A 26379-nucleotide genomic window follows, 5' to 3' on the forward strand; every position below is an offset into this window, starting at 1 on the left:
ATGCACAAATTCTCTGGCCATCTGTACTTCCACCCCTCCTGCTACTGATTTTCTGATGGCTGCAGGACAGGAGGCTGGAGATGCAGTGTTCAGACACACTTTTCTGCAAGTCTCCCCCTTGTCTTCCTGCCAGCTCTTCCACTGCCTCATTACAGCCTTTCATAGAAATGTTTCTCTTTGGAACGTAGCTCATTCATAAAACCTTTACCAACAGAATTTTAATGTGAAGAATTGTATATGCTGGTATTTCATAAAGAATGTTATATTTATCAACTTTCAATGAACATATGTTCATTTTTTGGCTTCTGCAATCATAGAAATAGTGAGGACAAATAACAGTAATAACTCTTTTTAGTTGGGAGAAATCTAACCTGAGCTTGGACTTGTGTTTTGGTCTAATCTTACAAAAAATTATGAGATTGAAGTTGCTTCCTTATTCCCAGTTCCTTATTCATGGTAGCAGCTCCTTGCCTTTTCATAAAGTTTTGAGTGTTAAAACGAAGCCATTTGTAATTTAGAGAGCTCCAAAAACCATTAAAGAATACCCTTTTAAGGTGCTGCTATCTCTTCTAGTCCCACAATTCACATTACAGGGAGTCAGCATTGTCTGGTCATTAGCCGGAAACTCTGCTAGCTGACTTTCCAACTCTGCCGCTGATTTGCTGTGCGAGTTTGGGTAAGTTACTTAGCCTCTGTCCCTCAGTTTCCCCATATGTAAAAGTGAAATGAAGATAGTAATGCTTGTCTACTTTTGAATGGCACTTTGAGATCCTTGGGTGAAAGACTTTATATAACTGCAAATTATTTATGATGATTTATTTAAGTATTACTAAAGTCAATAAGAGTTAGAAGAATTTGCACAGCTAAAACCTAGCATAAGGCTTTGCTTATGTACCCCAATGGATCGCACATATGCCAACTAAAGACAAACAACAAAGCTAAACCTTTTACTCTGTGCTTAGCACATCTTTTAACACTAAGCATTTCAGTATGTCTGATAGCTAGCATTAAATTGAGACCAGCAATGCTTAGGCATAACAGGATTTAAGAATTGTATTGATGTTAACTTTGATCTTCCATGCCCATGCTGTTGTTGGAGATCAAACCTTGAGTGCTGTTCAAACAAGGTCTTCTGGGGCTGCAGTAGTGGAGTGGGTTACATGTTTTCTGCCTCTAGAGACACAGGTTGCATTAGATCACAAAAGACAATGAATTTGGGAGCTAATTTTAAAGCAGTCTCTACTCAGAAGAGGCCCTGAACTGAAAGAGCAGGATGTATTGTGTTGTAAGTCATCATTGATGTGTACTGTAAAACTGTGTGAGAAAACTGTACTTTTTTCCTTTGTATATTAAGTGTACTCATCCTTCAATAATATCAAATTTACATACAAATAAACCCAGTATTTCTTTTGGTGTTGTCTTCCCTTTTTACCAGTTGCTTAGAGTGAAAATTCCATTTAAAAATGTGAATGATGTAACTATGTACTGAAGGTCTTTTGGAAACATGCTTAACTGACTTTATTAGCCATAATGAGGATGAGGGTACTGATAGCTTCTGCTCAGCAAATGTTTATTTATGTATGGTTTTTTTCTAATGCATCGTTGATGTAATGAACTGTAACATTTCTTAACTATATTGTTCCTTTGTTTTATTGTAAAGCAACATTTTCTATCTTGGGGAATAATGCCTCATTATTTTCCCTTGTGGGTTACCACCTGGCTCTGTAGATCTGGCCATAGCTAAGGGTTTTAAGACTTGTTTGCAAGGACAAGAACTCCTCATGCCTATAAACAGGGCTGACCTTCTGTGCCAAACTGATTTTTGTCACCTGGACTCAAACAGATGAGCCACATGGAAGAGTCTCTGCTCCCCTCAGCTGCATCCTCCTGTACAGCATTGACCTTCACTGGCTATGCCAGCCTCACTGAAAACTAAAAAACTGCACTGTTTGGATGCAAATGCAGTCTCTTGCTGGTCATAAAACAGCTCCATGATGGATAACCATGGGGCGCTGCAGGAAATGGAGAGTCCCCACTCCACCAGACCTCTGTCTCTACACACCCAGTAACAGGCCCCACATTGTGACAGAGGCTTCTTTTAAATAGGTGCTGGGATCACTACATTTCAGCAAGTGCTTTAGACTGTCCTCTCCTATTTATGGAACTTGTAGCATAGTGACAAGGGCCCCATCCAAGATCAGTGTACAAACACACATAGTAAGAATCAGTCACTGACCAAGAACCCTCTGGGAACCAAAATGTTGTGAGTACTTCCCTAACACCACTCTCTTGGGTTGTTTCACTACTGGAGAGGTGCATCCCAGTGGGTTAAGCCAAGTTACTTGAGCCCAACAACAGCAATCCTAAGGGAGTCACATCTGAATTCCCTACTGTGGCCACAATGTTTCTCCTTAAGAAATAAACTGTGGGAAATTCCCAGATCCCAAAGCCCACACATAAAGCCAAACACTCAGCTAAATGGCTAAAGAGGGTCAACACCATTTTGAAGGAGCCATCTCTCACCCACCAGAAATGCTGCATACACAAACGTCATTAGAGAGAGCCTCTGAGCTCCTCTAGGAGCCTCTTGTCTGCCCTTTTCTGCAATCCCATGCTTGGACACCATGAAAAGATGCTGAGAGGTGTGACTGGGATTTCAGAGTAGGCTGTCCAGACACTCTCAATGTAGAGGAAGCTTTTGTCCACTTTTAGTTTTCCATAAAAGTGTTTCCAAATAGGATAGAAATAGCTGAGGGAGTAAGACATGATAAACATTATATGCATTGGAACACTGTGGGTTCCCAGGTGTCCTTACTGTGTATGTGAGGTTGCCTAGAGCTAGAACAGAAGAAGGGAATGTGGGACATTCTCTTTGAAGAGGCTACAGAAATGCCTAGCCTGCACACCAGACTCACTGCTGGGTTACCAATGCCAGGGTGGACTCAGTATTGCAGATATCATGGATAGGAAAAGTTTTGCTTAATCTATTTGGGATCCCTAATCCAAACAGTTCAGTCCTCCAGAGGCATAGTTATATTGATGAAGTTAAGGAAGAAAGAGGGCATCTCCAGTGCTGTGGCTTGTATAATTACCCTCAAGCCAAGAAGGAAGGAGAACAAGAGGCTGCAATATCCAGCCTGTAAGAGAATTTTCAACCTTCACTTGTGTGCTGCATCTCAAAGCAGACTACCTCACCAACTGGGCGATGCAGGTTCTGGAATATGTAAGCAGAGTTTTCTTACTGACTTACAAGACAAGACATTCAAACTATCCGAGTCTTTTATGTGCAGCACTCTATATTCACTTGCAGAGATTCTTTTCCAATCCACAGCCAAAGCGGTCATCGGCAAAGGCAGGAATGCTTTAGGTTTTGTGTTCAGACTTGGAAAAGGTTCAATATTATCTTATCAGCCCTGTGATAGGAATCAGACAAGTACACCTTAGCACCAAACCAGTGCAAGGGGCCTCACTTTGTGAATCAATATAGACAGCTTTGTCACCCTAGACTTAGAGGAAAAGATAATAGAAAATCCATCAGGACCAAAAGTACTGCCAAAGGAAAACTCTAATGGGTGGCTGAATAAACTCTATTTTCATGATGCCTATGTCCACTACAGGATATAATCCAATCTTACATGCAAATCCATGCAGCTCTTTATGAGTGCCCACACATTTCTCATGGTCAACCTTTAAATTCAAGGTTTAAAAAGGGGGGTTTCAATGAAAAACAGATTTACACTCAACCATTTTCTTCATTCCTATGCATCCAAACTATGGGGAAATTTTCAGGCATTCCTGGCAACTGTGTATCATTGAAAGGTAATTGTGTTTGTCCTATGGGATGCATTTTTATCCTGGGTACAGGATAAGTTATTCATCTTATCCTAAACACCTCTGCTCAATAAGCAGCATTCAAAAACAGCAAGCAAAATGTTAGACTGCAAAAAGAATGGGATGGAAAATAACACTGGAAATATGATTGTTCTATTCCTTAGAACTAGGAAACCAGGTCAGCATAGATGACCACTGTCCATAACATCTGGAAACTTAAACTGCTCAACATATTCCAGGGACAGACAATTTGGTGGTAAATAGACCCTTTGGGAGGAAGCATCCCCAGACCCTGAAACATTCCTCATCTATGGTAGACTCTAGTGATGGAATTTTGCCAACCAAATTTGCCAATAATTGAGATTCTGTAGGTTCCCAAGCAAAGCTGCAGGAAGATGCATTCTCCATTCCTTGGACAGGACCACATCTTCTCCATCTATTGTAAAGACAGCAGCAAGATAATTCTGCAGTTAAGGATTTCTCATGGACAGATAGCAGTTGTCAAGGAATCTCACAGGATTTAAGGGGATGCTGTTATAGTTATGCTTTCAGGACTTTTGCTTTCAGGTTGGAAGAATGCAGCAGACACATCTTACAATAGAAATTTTGTTCTGTGGGAAAAATCAAACAGAATATAAAAACACCCTTTTGAGATTCTCTTTATCTATAAAATGTCAGAGGGGACCTCTACAGCCATTGTCAAATTATGTATTTGTGTCCTTACCTCTCTTCTTTCTGAGGTAACAGAGGAATTGGACATGCAAATCTCCCTACCCAAATCAATACAATTCATAAAATAAATATTTTGGGGATGTGACTGTTTTATGCAATCCCTTAGCATCTACTGCTAATCTATTCATGGAATATCAGAAACTCACCTGCAAAACTGGCGTATCTCCTAGTGTTGTGTTAGTCCATCAGAGTATTAAAATTGGATTTACTGAAAATGAAGGAACCATGGAAGAAAAAAATACCCCAAAGCATGTGAATTTCTTTTGTCTAGGAGAACTACAACCCAAATAGCTTGTCCTCTTGTTCTGCTTCCTCTGATCATGGATGGTAGAACTCAAAAATCTGCATCCCCACCTGCTTAAAGAAATACATTGAAAAGTCTATGGATAGAAGGGATGGAGTAGACATCTTCTTTGTTACAGCTGCAGGACCCTGAAAGCCAGTTTGATCCAATATAGTCAGAGCCAGGATAAAACCACAAGAAAACTACAGACTTCACTGTGTCTCCTTTTGGGCCCACTCACACAGGGAGCATCAGCAGCAGGAAGGTTGTGACATCTCTACAGTATTGTCCACAGCTCACTGGTTTAATGACAGCACCTTTATAAAACATTACTGGAGACCTTCATATGTGGACAAGTTCAGCTTGGCATCTGTGAATCTCAAGTCCTAGAAAATAATATTTTCCACAAGTGAAAATAATGTGCCATTATTCCATGATGTATACAAACAGATTGCCTTTGATTTTAACAATAGGTAATTCTATGTAAGCGGTATAATGACACATTACGTTCCCTTCATCCCTAAGTACAATTTCAAGGGAGATATGTATGTTTCTTACCCAAACCCTGTTCCCATGTATCATCCCATGTTTTTTTAAAGTGGAAGTGAGCTTCCATCCTTTCATTTCTTGCAGCACAGGAACAGAACAGTTTCAAAGAATTTGGTTCCAGGCCACAAGCTGAAACAAAATAAAGGTCCCTCTTACTAATTTTTAAGCCATGCAGAAGTCTCCACTGTAGACTTGGTCTTTGGATTCTTTATGTTTAGTCCTTGTGATCTGGACTCCCAAATTTTTGTGAAATGTGTATTTGATAGATTTCATCTACCAGATTAAAGGTTACCTTCAGACTTTTTCATTATATTCTAATAAAGCGTATTACACAAAACAAAACAAGAGAAACCTTTCCTACCATTGGACATGTTTCTAAAAGATAGTCTCCATGAATTTTTTTACAGTGTTATACTGTAGGGTCACACTAGATGATCACAGTGGTCCCTTCTGGCCTTGGAATCTATGCATCTATGAATTGAAGTTAAGCCATAGTCTTTTGTCATTATGTCTGGATCAAAATCAGTTAGGCACAAATTAAGCCCTATTTATAGAAGAGAAAAGTGCTTTTTTTTTTTGGCATAATGTCTTACAGCTTCACCTGGTGCCAGACTTAAAATGACTGGTGATAGTCCACAAGTGAAAATACTGTGTCATTATTTCCCCTCAAACAGGATTACTTGCTTTTACAAGTCTGTTTTAATGGACAATTGATGGCCTTGACAGCTGCTACTGATCCTGCTGACAATCTGCTTACATACAGTATTACATTTCTGAGAGAACACATGAAAGGCTTCCTTTAGATGCTTTAGTTCTAGGACATTTCAGAAAGGAGCTGAGCATGGACTTATTCCCTGTCTTTTCAGATCCAGGGATGTAATTGTCCTTACCTAATGTATATGGACCCAATCCTGTGAGGTGCTGGACCCCTTGTAGTATAGTGGACAGGGCCGGCTCTAGGCACCAGCATTCCAAGCGTGTGCTTGGGGCAGCACTTTTCAAGGGGCAGCACTCCGGGTTTTATTTTTTTTGCTTCAGTGGCAGCACTCCATTTTTTTTTTTTTTTGCTGTTGTTATTTTTTTGCTTCGGCAGCGGCACTCCAACCCCTTTTTTATTTATTTATTTATCTTTTGCTTGGGGCAGCAAAAAGCCTGGAGCCGGCACTGATAGTGGGCCATCCTTAGCATGCTTCATCCCCAAACTGCAGTACATGCTGCTGTTAGAGGAAGGGGACCTGTTCGGTAACTGGCATCACATTCTGTGATTTGACCCTGATTCAGGCAGTTTCTACAGCTATGTAATCAAATAAGGCTATGTACCCTAGTTATAGGAAGATATAGGCTCAATTCTGCAAGGTGCTGAGTTCCCTCAACTCCCACTGAAATAATCTGAATTTGCAGGAGGTGCTCAAAACTTTCAAGGTTTGGACTCCTCTCTATTAAATATATGAACCTCTCTTGTGAAGCAAAGTTTCCTGAAAAAGTTCTGAGCCAAATATTGATGTGGGTTATCAATTGCAGTGCTGAGAAGTGGACCACTCCCAGGTATCTACAGACTGCGTCAACTTCACTTTCATTGGGGTTCTTCTAATGACCATGGCTCTGAGCACATTGTGGATGGAATGAAATATGCGGGAGAGGTAGGACACATTTTTTACATACTAGCATATGGTGCAAACTGAAATTTGGAATTATTGTGCAGCTGGGCAACATGAACTGTTTTCACTTTCAAGTATTTATTTGTATTTATTGGATTGTGTATGAAACCTGTTATTTTAATGAATATTCAAAAATGTGAACTAGGGTGAATCATTTCTCCAACAAACACAACTTTTCACAACTAAAATACAAACCCCTGTCCCTTGGAAAAATTGGAATTTTTTGTAAATATGCCCCAGCCTGATATTCACCATTTTCAGTAAGATATTTTGCTGTTTTTGCAGCAAACACAGCTTTTGTGGCAAAGTGTTTTGTTGTTCTCAAACTTGTGAAAATATCATGTTTTGCTAGTTTTACTTGTTTATTATCATTAATACATCTTGGTATTGTCCTAACTATTTGCAAAATTATAGTCCCATAATATATTTTCACAGATGAGGGAAACAGCTTGTTAAAGGGACATTTAAATTATCTGAGGTCCAAAATTGGATGTACCTTAAAACAGATGGAGTATGGTGGAGAATATCCTCCACATTCTAAATATCTGTGCTTTTAAATCTCTCTGTCTATTGTCAAGAATTGTTTTAAACAAATATTTGCTGCTATTTTGGTGTAAAAGCACCAAACTACTATGTGCTGAACTCACTGAAGTTAATGGGTGAATTTGTCCTGGTATGTACCCACTCTGGGCCTAAATTCTCCCTAATACTCAAATACCAATTAATTAATAACAAATTCCAGTTTCTATCCACATCCCACATGGGAGTTCAAGGCCCAAACTACCATGGAAATACCATGGTTTCTCTATATGAGAAGCCATGCTGCAGCCTTTCCCACTCTGAAACCCGCGTACATGCCATGGTGCCGAGTTTTATGGTAGTTCTGAACTGCTTGCCCTAAGGAGAAATGATGACAGACCAGATGCATAGCATAGATTCACTGCCCCAAAACTTGTGGTAGGGGCCATGGATGATTTTTTTCTATCCTCTCTATGCCTACTAGCATCAGCCATGGTCAAACTGCATGGTTCTGCTAGTTCCTAGTAGCAGGCTGAATGGGAGGACTTCTGCTTGGTTCCATCAAGCAAAGGGCTTTTACTTTGCTTTTAGTTTTCAGGACTAAGCTTTGACCTCTAGGTCTTTGTATAGAGGAGAATGAATTTATGGAGTGAATTGTGCTTTACTAGCGTGTAATTGGAGGCCTTAGGCTATGCTGCTTTTATCCTTCATAATAACATGTTGCACCAACAGACAAGTAAACTAAGTAGGGCTGTCAAGCGATTAAAAAATTAACCGCGATTAATCATGTGATTAAAAATTAATCACAATTAATCACACTGTTAAACAATAGTAGAATACTATTTACATAAATATTCTGGATGTTTTCCACATTTTCAAAGATATTGATTTCAATTACAACACAGAATATAAAGTGTACAGTGCTCAGTTTATATTATTTTTATTACAAATATTTGCACTGTAAAAATAAAAGAAATAGTATTTTCAATTCACTTAATACAAGTACTGTAATACAATCTGTTTATCATGAAAATTGAACTTACAAATGTAGAATTATGTACAAAAATAACTTCATTCAAAACAAAACAATGTAAAACTTTACGATGTAAAACTTTAGAGCCTACAAGTCCACTCAGTCCTACTTCTTGTTCAGCCAGTCGCTCAGACAAACAAGTTTGTTTACATTTGCAGGAGATAATGCTGCCCGCTTCTTGTTTACAATATTACCTGAAAGTTCTCATGGCACTGTTGTAGCCAGCATCCCAAAATATTTGCATGCCCGATGAGCTAAAGATTCGTATGTCCCTTCATGCTTCAACCACCATTCCAGAGGAAATGCTTCCATGCTGATGACGCTCATTAAAAAAATAATGCATTAATTAAATTTGTGACTGAATTCCTTGGGGGAGAATTGTATGTCTCCTACTCTGTGTTTTACCCGCATTCTGCCATATATTGCATGTTATAGCAGTCTCAGATGATGACTCAACATGCTGTTCGTTTTAAGAATACTTTCATTGCAGATTTGACAAAACGCAAAGACGGTACTGTGACGGGTTGGATCACAGAAACCCCCTTGGGAGCTGCCACCCGATGTGCAAAGACTACCCCTGCTTCGGTTTTCCCTGCCAGCTCAGGACTCCAGCACCCTGTCTTGCTGAGCCAGACACTCCCGTCTGGCTCCAGCCACAGACCCAGGGTCTGAATCACTTGTCCCAAAGCTGCAAGTTTACCTGAAAACAGCTCGCAGTAGCGTGCTTGTCTTTAGCACTCAGATGCCCAACTCCCAATGGGGTCTAAACCCAGATAAATCCGTTTTACCCTGCATAAAGCTTATGCAGGGCAAACTCATAAATTGTTCGCCCTCTATAACACTGATAGAGAGATATGCACAGTTGTTTGCTCCCCCAGGTATTAATACATACTCTGAGTAAATTACTAAATAAAAAGTGATTTTATTAAATACAGACAGTAGGATTTAAGTGGTTCAAAGTAGTAACAGACAGAACAAAGTAAGTCACCAAGCAAAATAAAATAAAATGCGCAAATCTATGCCTAATCAAACTAAATACAGATAATCTCACCCTCAGAGATGTTTCAGTAAGTTTTTCTCAGACTGGACACCTTCCAGGCCTGGGCACAATTCTTTCCCCTGGTACAGCTCTTGTTGCAGCTCAGGTGGTAGCTAGGGGATTCTTCATGATGGCTTCTCCCTTTCTCTCTTCTCTTCCCCCCTTTATATATCTTTTGCATAAGGCGGGAACTCTTTGTCTCTCTGGGTTTCCACCCCCCCCTCACTGGAAAAGCACCAGGTTAAAGATGGATTCCAGTTCAGGTGACATGATCACATGTCACTGCAAGACTTCATTACTCACTTGCCAGCACACACATATACAGGAAGACTCACAGGTAAATACAGCCATCTGCAGACAATGGGAGTCATCAAGATTCCAAACCATCATTAATGGTCCACACTTTACACAATTACAATAGGCCCTCAGAGTTACATTTTATATTTCTAGTTTTAGATACAAGAGTGGTACATTTATACAAATCAGATGATCACACTCAGTAGATTATAAGCTTTGTAATGATACCTTACAAGAGACCTTTTGCATGAGGCATATCCCAGTTACTTACATTCACTTATTACCGTATTTTCTCTAAAACTATCTCAGTTACATTATATTGACCTATTATCAAGTTTTTATAAAACCATATAGACTGCACAACGTCACAGGTACCAATGTGAGATTTCTAAAGACAGCTATATCACTGGACCCAAGATTTAAGAATCAGAAGTGCCTTCCAAAATCTGATCGGGACAGGTGTGGAGCAGCTTTCAGAAGTCTTAAAAAAGCAACACTCCAATGGAGAAACTACAGAACCCGAACCACCAAAAAAGAAAATCAACCTTCTGCTGGTGACATCTGACTCAGATGATGAAAATGAACATATGTTGGTCTGCAATGCTTTGGATCATTATAAAGCAGAACCCATCATCAGCATGGATGCATGTCCTCTGGAATGGTGGTTGAAGCACGAAGGGACATATGAATCTTGGGATGCTGGCTACAACAGTGCCATGAGAACTTTCAGGTAACATTGTAAACAAGGAGCGGGCAGCATTATCTCATGCAAATGTACACAAACTTGTTTGTCTGAGCGATTGGCTGAACAAGAAATAGGACTGAGTGGACTTGTAGGCTCTAAAGTTTTACATTGTTTTGTTTTTGAGTGTAGTTATGTAACAAAAAAAATCTACATTTGTAAGTTGCACTTTCACGATAAAGAGATTGCACTACAGTACTTGTATGTGGTGAATTGAAAAATACTATTTCTTTTGTTTATCATTTTTACAGTGCAAATATTTGTAAATAAAATAATATAAAGTGAGCACTGTACTCCTCGTATTCTGTGTTGTAATTGAAATCAATATATTTTAAAATGTAGTAAAATATTTAATAAATTTCAATTGGTATTCTATTGTTTAGCAGTGCAATTAAAGCTGTGATTAATTGTGATTCATTTTTTAAATTGCGATTAATTTTTTTTAGTTAATTGCGTGAGTTAACTGCAATTAATCAACAGCCCTAAAATTAAGCAATCTACTATATTCCACTTTCAGGGACAGTGATTCAGTGATTCATAGATTCCAAGGTCAGAAAGGACCATTGTGATTATTTAGTCTGACCTCCCATATAACAGAAGTCATAGAATTTCCAAAAAATAATGCCTGTGTGAACTAGAGCAGAGCTTTCAGAAAAAAATCCAATCTTAATTTTAAAATTGCCAGTGACAGAGAATCCACCATGACCCTTGGTAAATTGAGTGTTTTGTTGGTGTGTTTTTTGTTAATATAAGGGTCACCTTGCTAAATTTAATCAAATTATTGGATTGCAATGATACCATATTTGTTTTCTATAAAAGGGTAAAGCTGGGTGAATTTTTTTTTTTTGGATGAATAATTTCATTTGGCCAAAAATGAAGTTTCAGTTGACCTAAAATTATTCACAAATTTAACACAAATACTTTTGGTCAGTCACAGAATAACAAGAAGAAAATGGGTGGGGAGGAGGTTCTGCTGCTGCTGGGGGTTTACTCCCCTTTATAACCTTTAGCTCAGCGGTTAGGGCACTTTCTTGGGTTGAGGAAGACCTGGGTTCAAATCCCTGCTCTGGAAAGGACCTAAAACAGACCTTCTCAATTCACCTAAAATTCACATTTGGTTTGAATCAAACCAATTTTTAAAAAATATTTTTTTGGAACTGCTACTGAACTGCAAAATCAGTTATTTGTCCAGCTCTCATGAAAATATGTGTTCACATACCACAGTGCTATTAGAAGCTATATAAGTCCTCTGGAAGGATAAATAATTGTTGAAATTTTTCCTGAAAACATAGTATTGCAGAAAGTAGAAGTGGAAAAGGGTCACCTTGTCCATTCCCTACCAGTGCCAGGTTGGGAGTAGAGTGGACAACTACAGAATAATAATTTATAAAGCACACATGAATTAGGATTCTTCTTTTAGAATTTCATTAACCTGAAAATTCAGTTGAGGTTTAACACATCAATGGATAACTCATATATTGTACATGTGCAATTACATGCATGGGTAAGCATCTCCTCTATTACATGATCTGATTAATTTTAAGCAAGTTTTCCAATATTTTGTGAGTCTCCCTATTCTAATTTTTACACTTTATTTAAAACCAAAATAGTTGACAGGTGATTGCTACAAAAGCACAAGCACACGGAAGAGCTGTAGAAGATATAGGACATATTTATACATATTTTCTTTTTATGCAGTGATACATTTGGGGCCCAATCCTGCATTCCCTGTTCACCCCATTGAAAGACGTTTGGGTGCACAGCGAATGCAAGATTGGGCTCTTGGTGGCTTGCTATTGCAGAATAGTATTTATTAATGTTTAATTTTATTTGGTTGCAGCTTCATTTGGTACATTGGTATTCAAAATACAGTAATTACGCTGAAGCTTTGAGAAATTATGATGGTGTGGCTATTTTGGGCATTTTTCTGCAAGTAAGTAGAAGTGCTCATTCTTTCTTTGTACTATTGCATACATTTGTTCTTTGCAGGAGAAAGGTTCCTGCTCTACTTTCCAGTATTGTATCACATTAGATGACATGTTCAGAATGGTGCTTAAGGGTCCCATTATTCCCATCCTGTACCTGTTGCTACATCCACATGTCCCTGGGATTATGTTCTGATGTGAATAGAGGGACTGAGGAAGACGCCATAACCACAGGGTGCACTCCTCCTGCTCGGGGGGTGCAGCGTCAATAGCAGGTGGCTGTCCAATAGCAATCAGCGGTGCACTGTATTACTCACCAACTGATTTCCATGTCCGGGATCTCTCCAAAAGATTGTGCTTTAATCGTCCCCTGAGAAAAACATGCCCAAAACTAGCATGTGTCACTTGCACCAGTTTTACCCTGGTGGGTGTATAGTTTTAGTTTCAAGTGGTTGGTTTTAGCCACTCATTTCTCATCAATGTTAATTAGAGTTAGACCCAAGCTCAAACTCTATATTGAGATCCTGGTCAAAATCTTCTCAGTCTTCAAATCCAAGGTTTTGGTTCAGCCCATTGCAGAAATGGGATCCAGCCAGGAAGATTAGATTTGGTCCAGATTCAAACTTCCTCCTACTTGTGGAATTTGTTCCAAGATTTGGTTTGGGCCCATTTCTAATATTAGTAGACCAAAATCTGAGGTCCTTTCTGAGTTCTTTAGCTCTATTCAGGCAAAACTCAGTGTGTCCAGTAGAAGTTGTGTAGTGAAAGACCCTCAGATGTTGAAATTCTGTAGTCATTTTTTTTTTATATTGGGATTTCTGTTTCCATTATGAGAATGAGGAATGAGAGCATTGGCTAGTAGCAGATGTAATAGGAGCCGGTGCTGTGTGAGCTTCTCCACACATCTCTGAAAATATATGCTGAGCCTTTCTAGTATATTAGAGTGCTGAGACCGATTTGAATATTTACCAGTCAAATTATGTGCTGGTCAGGTGAGAAGAGACCTATTTCTGAAGTTTTCTCTGATGCCAAACTTCAGTGGGTGTTTGGTTTATTTGGGACTCACAATGCCACCCAAGAGAATAAGGACAAATTTGCATTACTGGTGACATGACCCATGTTTTAAGCCATTCTTTCAGTGATGAGAAGTTACATTAGTTTTAGATTGTGCTACCTGGGACCTTCCCATAAACTGTTATCCTCTTCTGATATAGAGAGAGTCATATTATAGTATTTCTTTGCTCTTCTCTTCTCTTCTTTACATGAGATCAGATCCTTTGCAGAGATATCAGCTTTCTGCTCAGATTTTCCCTGGATACTCAGCTTAGCATATAGTTGTATTTTTAATAAAGTCAGGCTACTGCATACGGGCTAAAGCATGCATTTGGTAGGAAAATTACCATCAAATGGTACATATGCATGTAAAGAAACTATACATTTTCTATTTGTTATAAGTAAAAATTGTGTGAGCTGTGAAACTAATTTGCTGCTAATCCTCAGAAATTCTTCTTTTGCATCAAGTTTATATTCAATACTGTGAGCCCACCAGGCCGCCACTTAAGTCAATGGTAGTCATACTAGTCACTTCAACTGGAGCATGATTGAGCCTTGTATGTTGTTTTAGCAAATACTACTATAATGAAAAATCAAGCAATTACGTGATTCTTATATTATTCAGGGTGTTTTCCCCTCTATCAGGTGTAATGTTTTGTTATTGTTCAATACAAGATGATCTGAGAATGATGCTAATTAAACTGACTGATGGGACGGGTCAAGTTCAGTTTTTCATGCAGTCGTGACCTATAATGATGAAGGGAAAAAAGGCAGCTGGCATAACTACTGTTCAACTCTTGCTTCCTGCGTTACAGGTAGGAAAAACTCCCAAACCAGAGATGAAGAGAATTCTTGAAGAAATAAATGGTATTAAAACAAAGGTAACGGAACAGTTTTTATTATATTAGGTTAACTGAGTAGTTGCAGTCGGGAAATTCAGAAGGCCAGATTCACTAGTCTGCTCTGGCTGCTTTGCACTGTTCCAACAACACATAGCAGCCAGAGCATTCTGGCTTGGAATATATTTTTTTCTTTAAGGAGAAATGTAATTCCTCCTCTCACTTCTCTAAGGTCCCCATTGACTTCAAGGGGCTTTGGATCAGTTGCCAGGCAGCTCTCATTGATAATTAGCACCACTATCATTGCACACTCTACCCTAAACTGTTTTTCAAATTCATTAATGATCTAAGGGCCTTATCCCATACTTGTCCCATTATATAGGCAGAACTCCCACAGAAGGGAGCTCAGTTTGCATAAGAATTATAGTATCAGGTCTACGTTTAACACTGGAAGTAAATGCAACCACTGGGTGTTTCCTAAAAATATTAGTCTGTGACCAACATTGGTGGGGTCCATTCTAATTCTACTAAAATAAAATTCACTCTTCACAATATAGCTGACATTGATTATGTTGCTCACCTTTTAAAGAGTTTGCTTGGGTGCTGTGTACTGTGTACCCAATCCAGCAAATCACTTAAACCTGTGGTTAACTTTAAGCACATAAGTAGTACCATTGATTTTCAGGGTTGAGTCCTGAATCTCTCCACCGGCTCCCCACTCTCCATCACTTCAGCTGTAAACTTCTTTGCCTTATCTTCAGTCCCTAAATAACTCCATCTCTCCCTACTTAACCAACTGTGAATCATGTATTACTCTGTCCCTTGCCCTCTTTGCTCTGCCCATAATGTCAGACCCACCATTTCTCTCTTTCTCCCATAAGCATCTTGATGCCTTTTTCATGCCACTATCTACATGTGGAACAGCCTCACCACTGTAACCAAAGGTTCCTGAATACGTGAAGAGATCAAACACTGTCAGATACTATGTTAAAAAGACAACAGTGATACCAGCCCCATTACATGGCAACTGAGACTGACAGATTTTACACCATGTTTTAGTAACAATGGAAACCTAGATGTTCAGTTTTGGATAGTGGAATCCGGTCACGATGCATATATATCACAGAAATCCAAAACTGGACTGTAGCTATTCTGAAAAAGAAACAGTTCAAGAAAAGCAGAGAAAGATAAGAGCATGAGCTAAGGAATTAAAATAAATGCACAGCATCTTGAATTTTATTTGTTATACCTTTTTTTCCTTGGGCAAAGTATAAATCTGAACAAGGCTACATATTTATATAATGATAGGATGGGTTAGTGAAAATATGTCCTGGACATAATATTTCATGCACAGTCACAATTCTTAGGTAACAGTACATTATGGTGACAAGAGTTTCTGAGAAGTTACAATACTTAATTACATCAGTGGACACTTTGATAAAGTGCATCTTATTTTATTTCTTTGGGAAATCTCAGCCTTGGACTAGTGATGATTTCTAGAAAAGTAAGTTACAGGGCAAATGTTTGAAAGGAGGAGGTCAACTTCTTACATGATATTGGATATTTCATTAATTCTTCCATGGAAACTTGACTCTCTTTTTAAGCAAGCTCGGTGTCACCATTAGCGTTATTAAAGATATTTCTGTTTTATTTATTTAAGGGAAAAGAGGCTCCTTTTTCAAACTTTGATCCATCAATTCTTTTTCCTAAATCTTGGGACTATTGGACCTACCATGGCTCCCTCACTGAACCTCCTTGTGATGAGTGTGTTACCTGGATTCTTTTGAGGGAACCTATTATTGTCAGCCCAGATCAGGTAAACTTCAGCTGGACATTAACCTTTGTCATGGTTCTCTCACAGTTTCAGCTTATTTATTTATATGCCATATTCCCACATTACTCTTTCAATAAGAAAAACTCCCCTTGGAGTCAATGGGAAATTGCATGAGTAAAGACTGAGTTAAAATAGAGTAAAAACTGAACTTCAGGATTGGGCCCTTCTGTTAGTAACCTCCTCAGTTGGCTTCAGTAGAAGCATCATTGGGACCCCTAAAAGAGCTGCATGGGATTCCAGACTTCTATGGGTATGTCTACACTTCAGCAGGGAGCGAGTCTCCCAGCTCTGATAGACAGACTTGTGCTAACGGGGCTCACGCCAGCGTGCTAACAATAGCTGTGCAGATACTGTGGCACTGGAGGAGCCTCAGGCTTGGACCCAAGGGTCAAGGGTTAGAGTGGGTCTGAGCTTGGGTGGTTGGCTCAAGCCTCCGCCAGTGCCACACAGCTATGAGTCTGCCTATCCCGGCTGGGAGGCACACTCTGGGCTGCGGTGTAGACATATCCTATGAGACTATCCACCCACCCCAGTTCCTTGTCCGTCTCTCCACATTTGGAAAATTGTTGGTTCCAGCTCCTAACTTCCTAGACTATGTTGCTGGGAAGGGTCAGCTTCACAAATCAGTGAGATTGTAACAGACTGGAGGAGAATAGGAGGGGTCATGGGAAGCAGGAGGTGATCAGAGAGACACTTTTGAATGAAAAGAGACTGAAACAATACACTTTTGTCATGGAGTGCAGTGATTGAGGCTAATAATAAATAGTCAACTATCTCATTCATTACACATTACATGTGCTCATCTAATTAAAAACTGTTTGTAATGCATCCTCAGTTTTGGCATTTCCAAATTTCTGAGGGATTCATTTTGCAGCCACAATGTTCTTTCAATATAGTCTTTTTATTTAATATTTCAAAAGTTTCCTTCCTAAAATCCATAAGAAGCACATTTTAACAGGTTAAATATTTTTTTTTAAATGGTACCCATAAAATAACTTGCCCCACATTCTAGCATGTAACAAAGAAATTAATGCAAATTTTGTAATTCTTTTAAATGCATTTCTGGAAATGTTCATGGCCAAATTTGAATAAACAAAAGCAACAACTTCAAGGAACCTCCATTTCTCCAATCTGAAGGCCTCATGTTAAACATGACAGTCTCATAGCAGAAATAAATATTTTTTGTAAATTTCCACACACCTCAGTACACTCATAAGGGTGCTTAAACTATTGAAATTGGTAAAAATGACCCCAATGACCCCTTTGGTGATCTCAGATGTAAAGGTCAGTTTTATAATCTAGGATTGTTCCTGTGCTAGCAGTCCACAATGAATGAGTCCTAAATTTCAAGACTCAATGGGAACATGTAAAAAGCAACAGAGGGTCCTGTGGCACCTTTGAGACTAACAGAAGTACTGGGAGCATAAGCTTTCGTGGGTAAGAACCTCACTTCTTCAGATGCAAGTCTCAGATAGTGAGTGAGTGACATGTTACAAGTGTACATATTAGATACATGCAGACATATTTTCTTATCCTAGGATCTCAAGGTGTTTTATGACTACAGTACACTTAAGCCAATGCAGGCATCTCTGACGCTTCATATGGATCCTGGCTGGCATCAGTGTATCACACAGCACTTTATTTCCAAATTATTATGTCCTGATACATTTGTGGCTGCTTAGGTTATAAAAGATTGAACAAGTGGAATACAGTGAAATCACCAGAACTCAGGTCTGATTTGAACCTTAGTCCTAAAGATGAAAGCTAACACAAGCTCCTGCATGACTGTGTTTTACTTAGTTCATTCAAATACAGAGGTGGTCTGGAGGTCACTTCCTTATTTTTCCTTGTTTGTACCAAAATATAAAGCTATTAGATATTTGGAAGCTTCTCCTTGCATGTAAAATGCAAATTGGCTCTGGTCAGCTTTCCTGACTTAACAACATGTTTGCTTACTGCCTCATTACCAACTCAGCTGTTTACATCACAGGGGATCATGTACGGGTTTATTTGAAACTCCAGTGTAGGTGTAGCTATTAGTGAACAGCTCTGTGTTGCATCAACAATAAAAATGTCAACTTCCTCTCCTCCCCTACTTTAATGGGTTGATCTTAGTGTGACATTCTTTTAGAATGCAACAGCTATGTGCTGAATCATTCATCCAACTTCATCTGATGTGTTTCTGATCACTGCTATATTCAGACAACGCTCTTCTTTCTAAATACGGTCAGTAACAAGTTTTGGGAATTAATTGTTCTCCAAGCAGCCATCAGGACCTGTGTGTAATCTGCAGGGAAGCACCTTGATCTGCTCATCAGAAGACATTGATCATTTCTACAAAGTGGATAATTACTACTTGTAGATGGTGCTTTGTCATTCTGCTTTACAGACAGAATTATTATTAGTGATGTTATTTGTATAGCAACAGTGCCAAAGAACCACAGTCAAGGACCAGGGCCCCACTGTGCTTGGCACTGTATAAACACACAACAAAACAACAGTTCCTGCCCCGAAGAGTTGCAGTGTAAGGCTATGTCTACATTGCCAGCACTATAGCAGCATAACTATGGCCCAGGACTGATGCCTGCAATAACCCCAAAGTGGAAAGGCAGCCTAAAGTGATGGGAGGGGTTTTCCCATCACTGTAGGAACTCCACCTTCCCAAGCAGCAGTAGTTAGGTCAATGCATTGCATCGGCACCTGGCATTAAGTCAGCACCCTGGAGCACTGTAGCTATGTCTACCTACATTTTAAATATAGACCAGGTTTAAGTAATCTTCACCTGAGAGAGGTTCACAGGCTCAGGCCCTTAAAGATCTCTAATCCTAGAAGCCTGCTAACATTGCAGACTTGCTGCCAATAATTGTTTTAAGTCCTAATCCCTCTGCCACAGAGACAAAGATGGTGTTCCTGTATGGCTGAGATACTGAGGGCAAATTTTCCAGTGTGCAATATGAGCACCTGGAAAGATATGCTCATCCCATATGCGTTAAGCCATGCAAACAGGTAGATATGTGCATCGTTACCCAATCCACATACTATTACTATATTATTTCTATAACACCCTTGGCATGCCTGGCACTTTTCAGCAAATGTATATACTAGCCCCCATAGGTGAACCCCAATGTGGGGTATATGGGTCCAGCAGGAGTGGGTTGCATGGAAATAGGAATCACTGGGTGCAAAAACAGGAAAGAACATTATCAAGTCTTGAGAAGTACCTGGAAAATGTTACTTTTGGCATCACACAAAGAGAAGTTAACCCTGGATTTTTAATTTTTTCACCAAAAAAGAAACAAACTGAAGGCCCAGCTCCTAATCCATCTGAAGCATTGCAGGAGGCAGCATCCTGCTATCTTAATATTGTTGACACTAATACTGAGTCTTCCTACTGTTCCATAGAAGAATACAGTCTTGTGCCTCAGCTCACTACTGAAGCAAAGGTTTTGTTGGAAAATCCAACCCCAAGGGCTTCTCACAAAGGACTAAATCCTGACACCTCCCCCGCAACCTCTGAGGACTCTGTTGCTAGGACCAAATGGTACAGTTCTTGTGCTAAAAGGGAGGGGAGAGGATTTGGGGCCCCTGCATAGGTGGTCCACACCCCTTGCATGTCACAGAACTCTGCAAACCAGTGTTCCCTGCACCTCATCACATTGAGCCTGGGGGCAAGACTGAGCTGGAGAAAGCAGGGATGGAACCAGTGGATCTCTGACTCTGTGGATCTATTTACTGTATCTCTTTGTTCGGCTATCTACTGTAAATATTTATGTAATGACACTGTAGTATCTAAGCAATGGGTCCCCTGGCTATTCTAATCCTCCAAGGGTAGCATGCTGGCCATGAGGGTTACTGCAGCCAATGTAGCTCTGTGGTCTTCTAGGAAGAATTTCTTCAAACCCTGCCCCTGTGGCAGCTCCAGTTTATAGCCCAGTCACTCCGTCGATGTTCTGGTTAAAGCACTGGGATCAAAGGTCAGAATTCTCAAGTCTGATTTGAAACTGAGCTTTTCATTTTGGTGCAATTACTCACGGTGTATTTACCTTTTATACTTAACTGACCAGATTTCTCATGGAACAGAAAACACATCCCTCTGCTCTCTAAAATAGAATTCTTCTTCAAGTGATTGCTCATGTTGATTCCAAGTAGGTGTGTGCGTGCCATGTGCACAATTGTCAGAAGGTTTTCCCCCTACCGGGTCCTGCCTGAAGCTGTGTCTGAGGGAGACCCACAAGAGACCTCGATGAAGTGCCTTGGAGAGGCACACCAGTCGGACAAGTGTAAAATCTGCAGCGGCTTCAAGCCCAGAACAAAAAAGGAACAGGACTTTTGGCTAAAACTCCTCCTGATGGAATCAGCCCTTCACCCCCAGCTGACCCAGGTGGCGTCCGACCCCAAGCCCGACACTTCACTGTGTATCGCACCGGCCTTGGTGCATGAGGCTTTGGCGCCGAGAAAAGATTCAGCTAAAGACTCTCAGCACCATCATTCCCTAGTGCCAAAGACCGCCCCTAATGCAAGCACTAGGCACCTTCCATTCGCTGGTGCCACACAAGAAAAAGAGAGCAGAGAGGGGGCATTCCCCCACTGAAGTAGGGGAGTGAGCAGGCACCAGTGGGGTGCATCCTGCGTCGTGACACCCAGCCTCGGCCCAGCCTATACCGGCACCGTCGACTCCAGTCCTGGTGACTCCCCGATGCAGGAGGTAACATAGACCTCCCATCCACGCTGGATACATTTGAAGCAGCCTGATCGTGATGACAGCACAGTCCCCTCACTCGTGTCACTTATCTGGCTAAGTGAAAGAGATTCTCTATTTGGTCTCTACAGAAGGGCACTCCTCCGTTACAGTCATCGGTTCCCTTCATCCTAGACTATCGACTTCGCCTGCAACAGCAAGGTCTGGTGGTGTCATCAATCAAGGTGCACCTAGCTGCTATTTCAGCTTTCCATCCTGGCTCAGCTGGGCAGTCAGTATTTGCTAACCCCATCGTTGGCCACTTCCTCCAGGGGCTAGACAGACTGTACCCTCAGGTACTGCAGCCAATTCCTCCATGGGATCTTAACCTGGTGCTCTCAAGGCTGATGGACCCCTCCTTTCGAGCCCCTAGCAACGTGCTCACTACTTTACCTTTCTTGGAATGTGGCATTTGTAATGGCTATAACATCAGCCAGGAGGGTGTCGGAGCTCAAAGCCCCAACATCCGAGCCCCCTTACATTGTGTTTTATAAAGATAAGGTGCAGTTGCCGCTGCACCCAACATTCCTCCCGAAGGTAGTTTCGCAATTTCACACAAATCAGGACATCTTTCTTCCAATGTTCTTCCCTAAGCTGCATGCTAATGATAGGGAACACATGCTCCATTCCCTGGATGTCAGATGGGTGTTAGCTTTTTACATTGTGCGGACAAAGCCGTTTAGAAAGTCGACACAGCTCTTCGTCCCCATTGCTGAGTGAATGAAAGGTCTTCCAGTTTCCCAATCTCTTTCCAGGATCTCTTCATGGATCATGGCCTGTATCAAGGCGTGCTACGACCTACCAAAGATACCAGCCTCAGTGCTAACAGCGTACTCCACAAGAGCGCAAGCTTCATCTGCAGCATTCCTGACGCAGGTCCCTATTCAGGACATCTACAGGGCGGCGATGTGGTCATCTATTCACACCTTTACATCACACTACGCCATTACACAGCAGGCTAGAGAAGATGCCGCGTTTAGCAGAGTGGCCCTGCAGTCTGTGACTCTGTGAACTCCGACCCCTCCTCCAGGGGGCTGCTTGGGAGTCACCTATTTGGAATCGACATGAGCAATCACTTGAAGAAGAAAAAACGGTTACCCAGATTTTGTATCTGTTGTTCTTCGAGACGTGTTGCTCATGTCCATTCCAAGACCCACCCACCTTCTCCTCTGTCAGAGTATCCAGCAAGAAGGAACTGAAGAGGTGGTGGGTTGGCAGGGACCTATATACATGGCCATGAAGACGCAATTCCAGGGGGCTCCACAGCCGATCCGATGGGTACTGCTAGGGGAAAAAACCTTCTGACTGTGCATGTGACATGCACACACCTACTTGGAATGGACAGGAGCAACACATCTCGAAGAACAACAGTTAGGAAAGGTAGGTAATCAGTTTTTACATTCCTTCACTAGAAGTTCTAGCAACAAAACCATGCTAAACCACTCTTACTTCCTCTCCAGCCAAATAAGTGGTTTTTATATTCTGATTGATCCTGGGGCTGGAAAACAAGGCTTAGGTTGTGAGGCTTAAGGAGCTGAAATTATTCAGCTTATTGAAGCTGTAAGCATGGTGGACCAGTGCTCTGAGATGGTACAGGGAGTACTTTTTCTAGATGTCTGGCTGGTGTGCCTAGCTCACATGCCCAGGGTCATATGAACACCACATTTGTGACTGGGAAATTTCCCCCAAATCAGATTGGCAGGGACTTTGGGAAATGGGGGGCAAAGTTTGCCTTCTTTTGCAGCATGCAATATGATTTTCCTGATGGGATCATCTGTGCATATCTCACCTAATCAACTCCCTGCCATTGCAGCAGCATTGGTGACATTTTGATCTCTTCTGTTGTCTGCTTGTGGCACACAGTTTAGTCTCTAGAAGACTGAAATGCTTTTGTCTAACTAGAGTCTTTGGGCTTTTATAGTAGGATCTGGATAAAATTTAATAGCCTGTATATATACAGGAAGTCAGACAAGATGTTCTAGTGTTCCCTTCTGGCCTTAAGCTCTATGAAACTATGAATGCAATATACAGTGAGCCTTCTAGTTCATGATGGATTTGTTATTGTGTTTCAGATTCATAATACAGTTGATGCACTTTTCATTGGCCTTTGAAGATATAAAGTAACTATTCTGAAGACCAGGTGTCATCATGGCTCATGTCACTCTATATACTCTTTCCCTTGCCTCCTTGATCATGGAAAGTAATGTCACAGCAAATAAATGTTATTGAAGTTCCACAGTGCAAGGGGCAGGCAAGGGCTGCTACCACTTGCACATAACCAAGCTCCTCAGGTTGAGGGTTTGTGGGGACAGGTCATGAGTAGGCCAGAGAAGAAGCCAGGCAGAGTTGTAGATCTGTGTAACAGTGGATTCTCCTCTGTAAGGATCTCCAGAGTCTATTCCAGTCATTAGGCTGCAATAGACTCCATGCAGTGGCTCCTGTGAGTTTGTAGGAAGATTCCTCTCCAGCCCCCAGTGCTTGGCCCAGCCACAGTAGTTGGTCTAGACATTAGAACCTGGATTTGCCCCAAGTGAATTCCATATTGACATTGTTATTTTGCTTCTTTGCAGATGGCAAAGCTCCGTAGCCTTTCCATCAATGCTGAGACAGAACCTGTTCGCCCCATGGTGGATAACTGGCGCCCTCCTCAGCCTCGGCATTTCAGGATGGTGAGAGCCTCGTTCCAATAACATCTATGCTGAATCTGGGTGAATATGCATGAGGAAATGCCTACATCCCAAAGCCTAGTTAGCTTTGTGCCCTCTACTGCTCTTTCTCTGGATGCAGATCTGCATTTCACAGTCCAAAACTCCGCATAGTGAAATGTGATGGGTCCCCAACTCTAATTTTGAGATGTCAAAAATTACTTGAGGCAAATTCTAATTTTAACATGAAAATATGGAATCTGTGTTTGGATCTCAATAATAACTGTGTTAGCTTTAACAGTAGCATTTACATGGCTATTTCTAAGAAAGAAAAATGGAATTGTTAGTAATGGCTAAAAAAGGCATTTCTCCATTAACCTTATGGTCTTCAGTGCTTGCCTTTTTCCAGACCGAAGAGGTTTCCAATTAACAGAAACAATGAGTCATTTGAATTTAAAATGGACACATGTCAAATTCTGCTGTCAATTGTACTAGCATAATCCAATAGGGAATTCCAGGTGTAATGGAGGGCAGAGTTTTCTCCTTTGTATTCATATAGAAATATGGAAAGTACAAAGACTCATTAAATTTCCAATGATAATTAAGCAAGTTAAGATTTTAATGAACTGAGAAGTTAATATTGTAAAATTTCATTTTGAAAACTGAAATCAAGGTGTCAAATCAAATTAAGAGTATTAAATTGTGGGGGGGGGGAAGAGTTCCTACTTTAATTATTGTAACAACTGACTTATTCTTGTTAGAAGGTCAACATTAATTTTAATGTTAAAGCAACTGAAATGAAATGAATTTCAAAAAATCCCAGGATTTTCTTTAATTTCCTGCAATTGTAGGTCTTATCAGTGGATGAAAGTGAATAGATTCTGTCAAAAACCCTTTAGCATCCTGAGTTATTTAGTCCCCATTTTTTCTACTATACCATTGTCCTTACATGTCTGAAGGCCAAATTCTGCCCTCATAAACCTATGCAATTGATACTGATGTCAATGAGATTTGTGTGCAAGTATCTCTGTTTGACTTATGGTAGCAAGAGCAATAAAAGAATATTGTATGACTGCACTTGAAGCAATAGCATTTCTGCTTTAAGAGAACTAACACTAAAAAACTTTTTTGTAAAAAATGGTGTTTGTGGTTTTATTTCTAATTTTGGGTGACAGCAAAAAGCAACAGACAAAAATACTCTGTATAAATTAGGGATAGATAAGACTGTAGTACCTAACCCTGGCTGTTTGTACTGCAACATACTGGCATGTTTTGTGTGTATGTGTGACTCCAAGGAAATAGCATCTTTAAAATATGGTACTTCATCACAGCATCTGCTAATTGACACTTTCCCCCACTATGATGTCACTTGTGTGTCTCTGCTTCAAGAAATTCCTCATTCCTAATAGCATTTATTTCTTGTTTGATCATGTACTATCCTTGATCCTACCAAAACCCATATATTCAGAAGTATTCTGCTTGAACTTTTCTGAACTGATCTGGCTCATGTCTAATGATGCCATTTCACCCTAAATTGCACATGAACTCTAGTTTCCTACAACAAAATGCATAACAGAACTAGATGAGCTGTTGGGTGACTCTGAATTTTCCTTTTAACCTCAGCTTCACCTCCACACTTTACAGCACACAAGCCTGACTTTTTAAGACTGGAATGGGTGAGGGATAGCTCAGTGGTTTGCGCATTGTCCTACTAAACCCAGTGTTATGAGTTCACCCCTTAAGGAGGCCATTTAGGAATCTAGGGCAAAAATCTGTCTGGGATTGGGCCTGCTTTGAGTAGGGGGTTGGACTAGATGACTTCCTGAGGTCCCTTCCAACCTTAATATTCTATGAGTTCCTATTGCAGTGAAGTGGTGGCCATTGAATATGGTGCTTGGATTGGCATGGAGCAAGGGTGTGGTACCTCTATCAGCCCTGAGGAAAGGCAGTTTGATTTTTTACAGAGTGGGAATTAGCTCAAATGGTAGAGTGCTTGCTTAGCATATGAGAGGTAGCTGATCAATGCCTGCATTCTCCACTAAAATTTTGGGGGGAGGGATAGCTCAGTGAAAAAAAACAAAAATATATGGAGATATACCTATCTCATAGAACTGGAAGGGACCTTAAAAAGGTCATCAAGTCCAGTCCCCTACCTTCACTAGCAGGACCAAGTACTGATTTTGCCCCAGATGGTCCCTTCAAGAATTGAACTCCCAACCCTGGGTTTAACAGGCCAATGCTCAAACCACTGAGCTATCCCTTTCCCCCAAAGAACATTGCTACCAGAAGTGGGGCTTGAACCCATGCACGTCCATGGGATCTTAAGTCCAACACCTTAACCACTTGGCCATTCTGGTAAGTATAAACTATATGGAGATATTCCTATTTCATGGAGCTGGAAGAGACCCTGAAAGGTCATCAAGTCCAGCACCCTGCCTTCACTAGCAGGACCAAGTACTGATTTTGCTCTAGAGCCCTAAGCGGCCCCCATCAAGGATAGAGCTTGCAACCCTGGGTTTAGTAAGCCAATACTTAAACCACTGAGCTATCCCTCCCCACTAAAGTATTAGCCCACTAAACCCAGGGTTGTGAGTTCAGTCCTTGAGGGGGCCATCTAGGGGTCCAGGGCAAAAAAAAAAAAAGTTGAGGATTGGCCCTGCTT

General features: G+C 40.6%; 1 protein-coding gene and 1 non-coding gene across 2 annotated transcripts in view; one reads left to right on the forward strand and one right to left on the reverse strand.

The window, feature by feature from the left end:
* The window catches only part of LOC117873629 (carbonic anhydrase 3-like), a 106624-nt gene extending 82847 nt beyond the window's left edge, over window positions 1-23777 (forward strand). The window contains exon 7 of the mRNA XM_034763219.1: window positions 23643-23777. Within this exon, the coding sequence (XP_034619110.1) occupies window positions 23643-23762 (120 nt within the window). The 3' untranslated portion in view covers window positions 23763-23777. The remainder of the gene's footprint in view (window positions 1-23642) is intronic.
* Window positions 23778-25997: 2220 nt separating this feature from the next.
* On the reverse strand, window positions 25998-26074 carry TRNAL-UAA. The gene has a single exon. It is a non-coding gene; the product is annotated as a tRNA-Leu (tRNA).
* Window positions 26075-26379: the final 305 nt, after the last annotated feature.

This window comes from Trachemys scripta, chromosome 2 (genome assembly GCF_013100865.1).
Source record: "Trachemys scripta elegans isolate TJP31775 chromosome 2, CAS_Tse_1.0, whole genome shotgun sequence".
Classification (NCBI taxonomy): Eukaryota; Metazoa; Chordata; order Testudines; family Emydidae; genus Trachemys; species Trachemys scripta.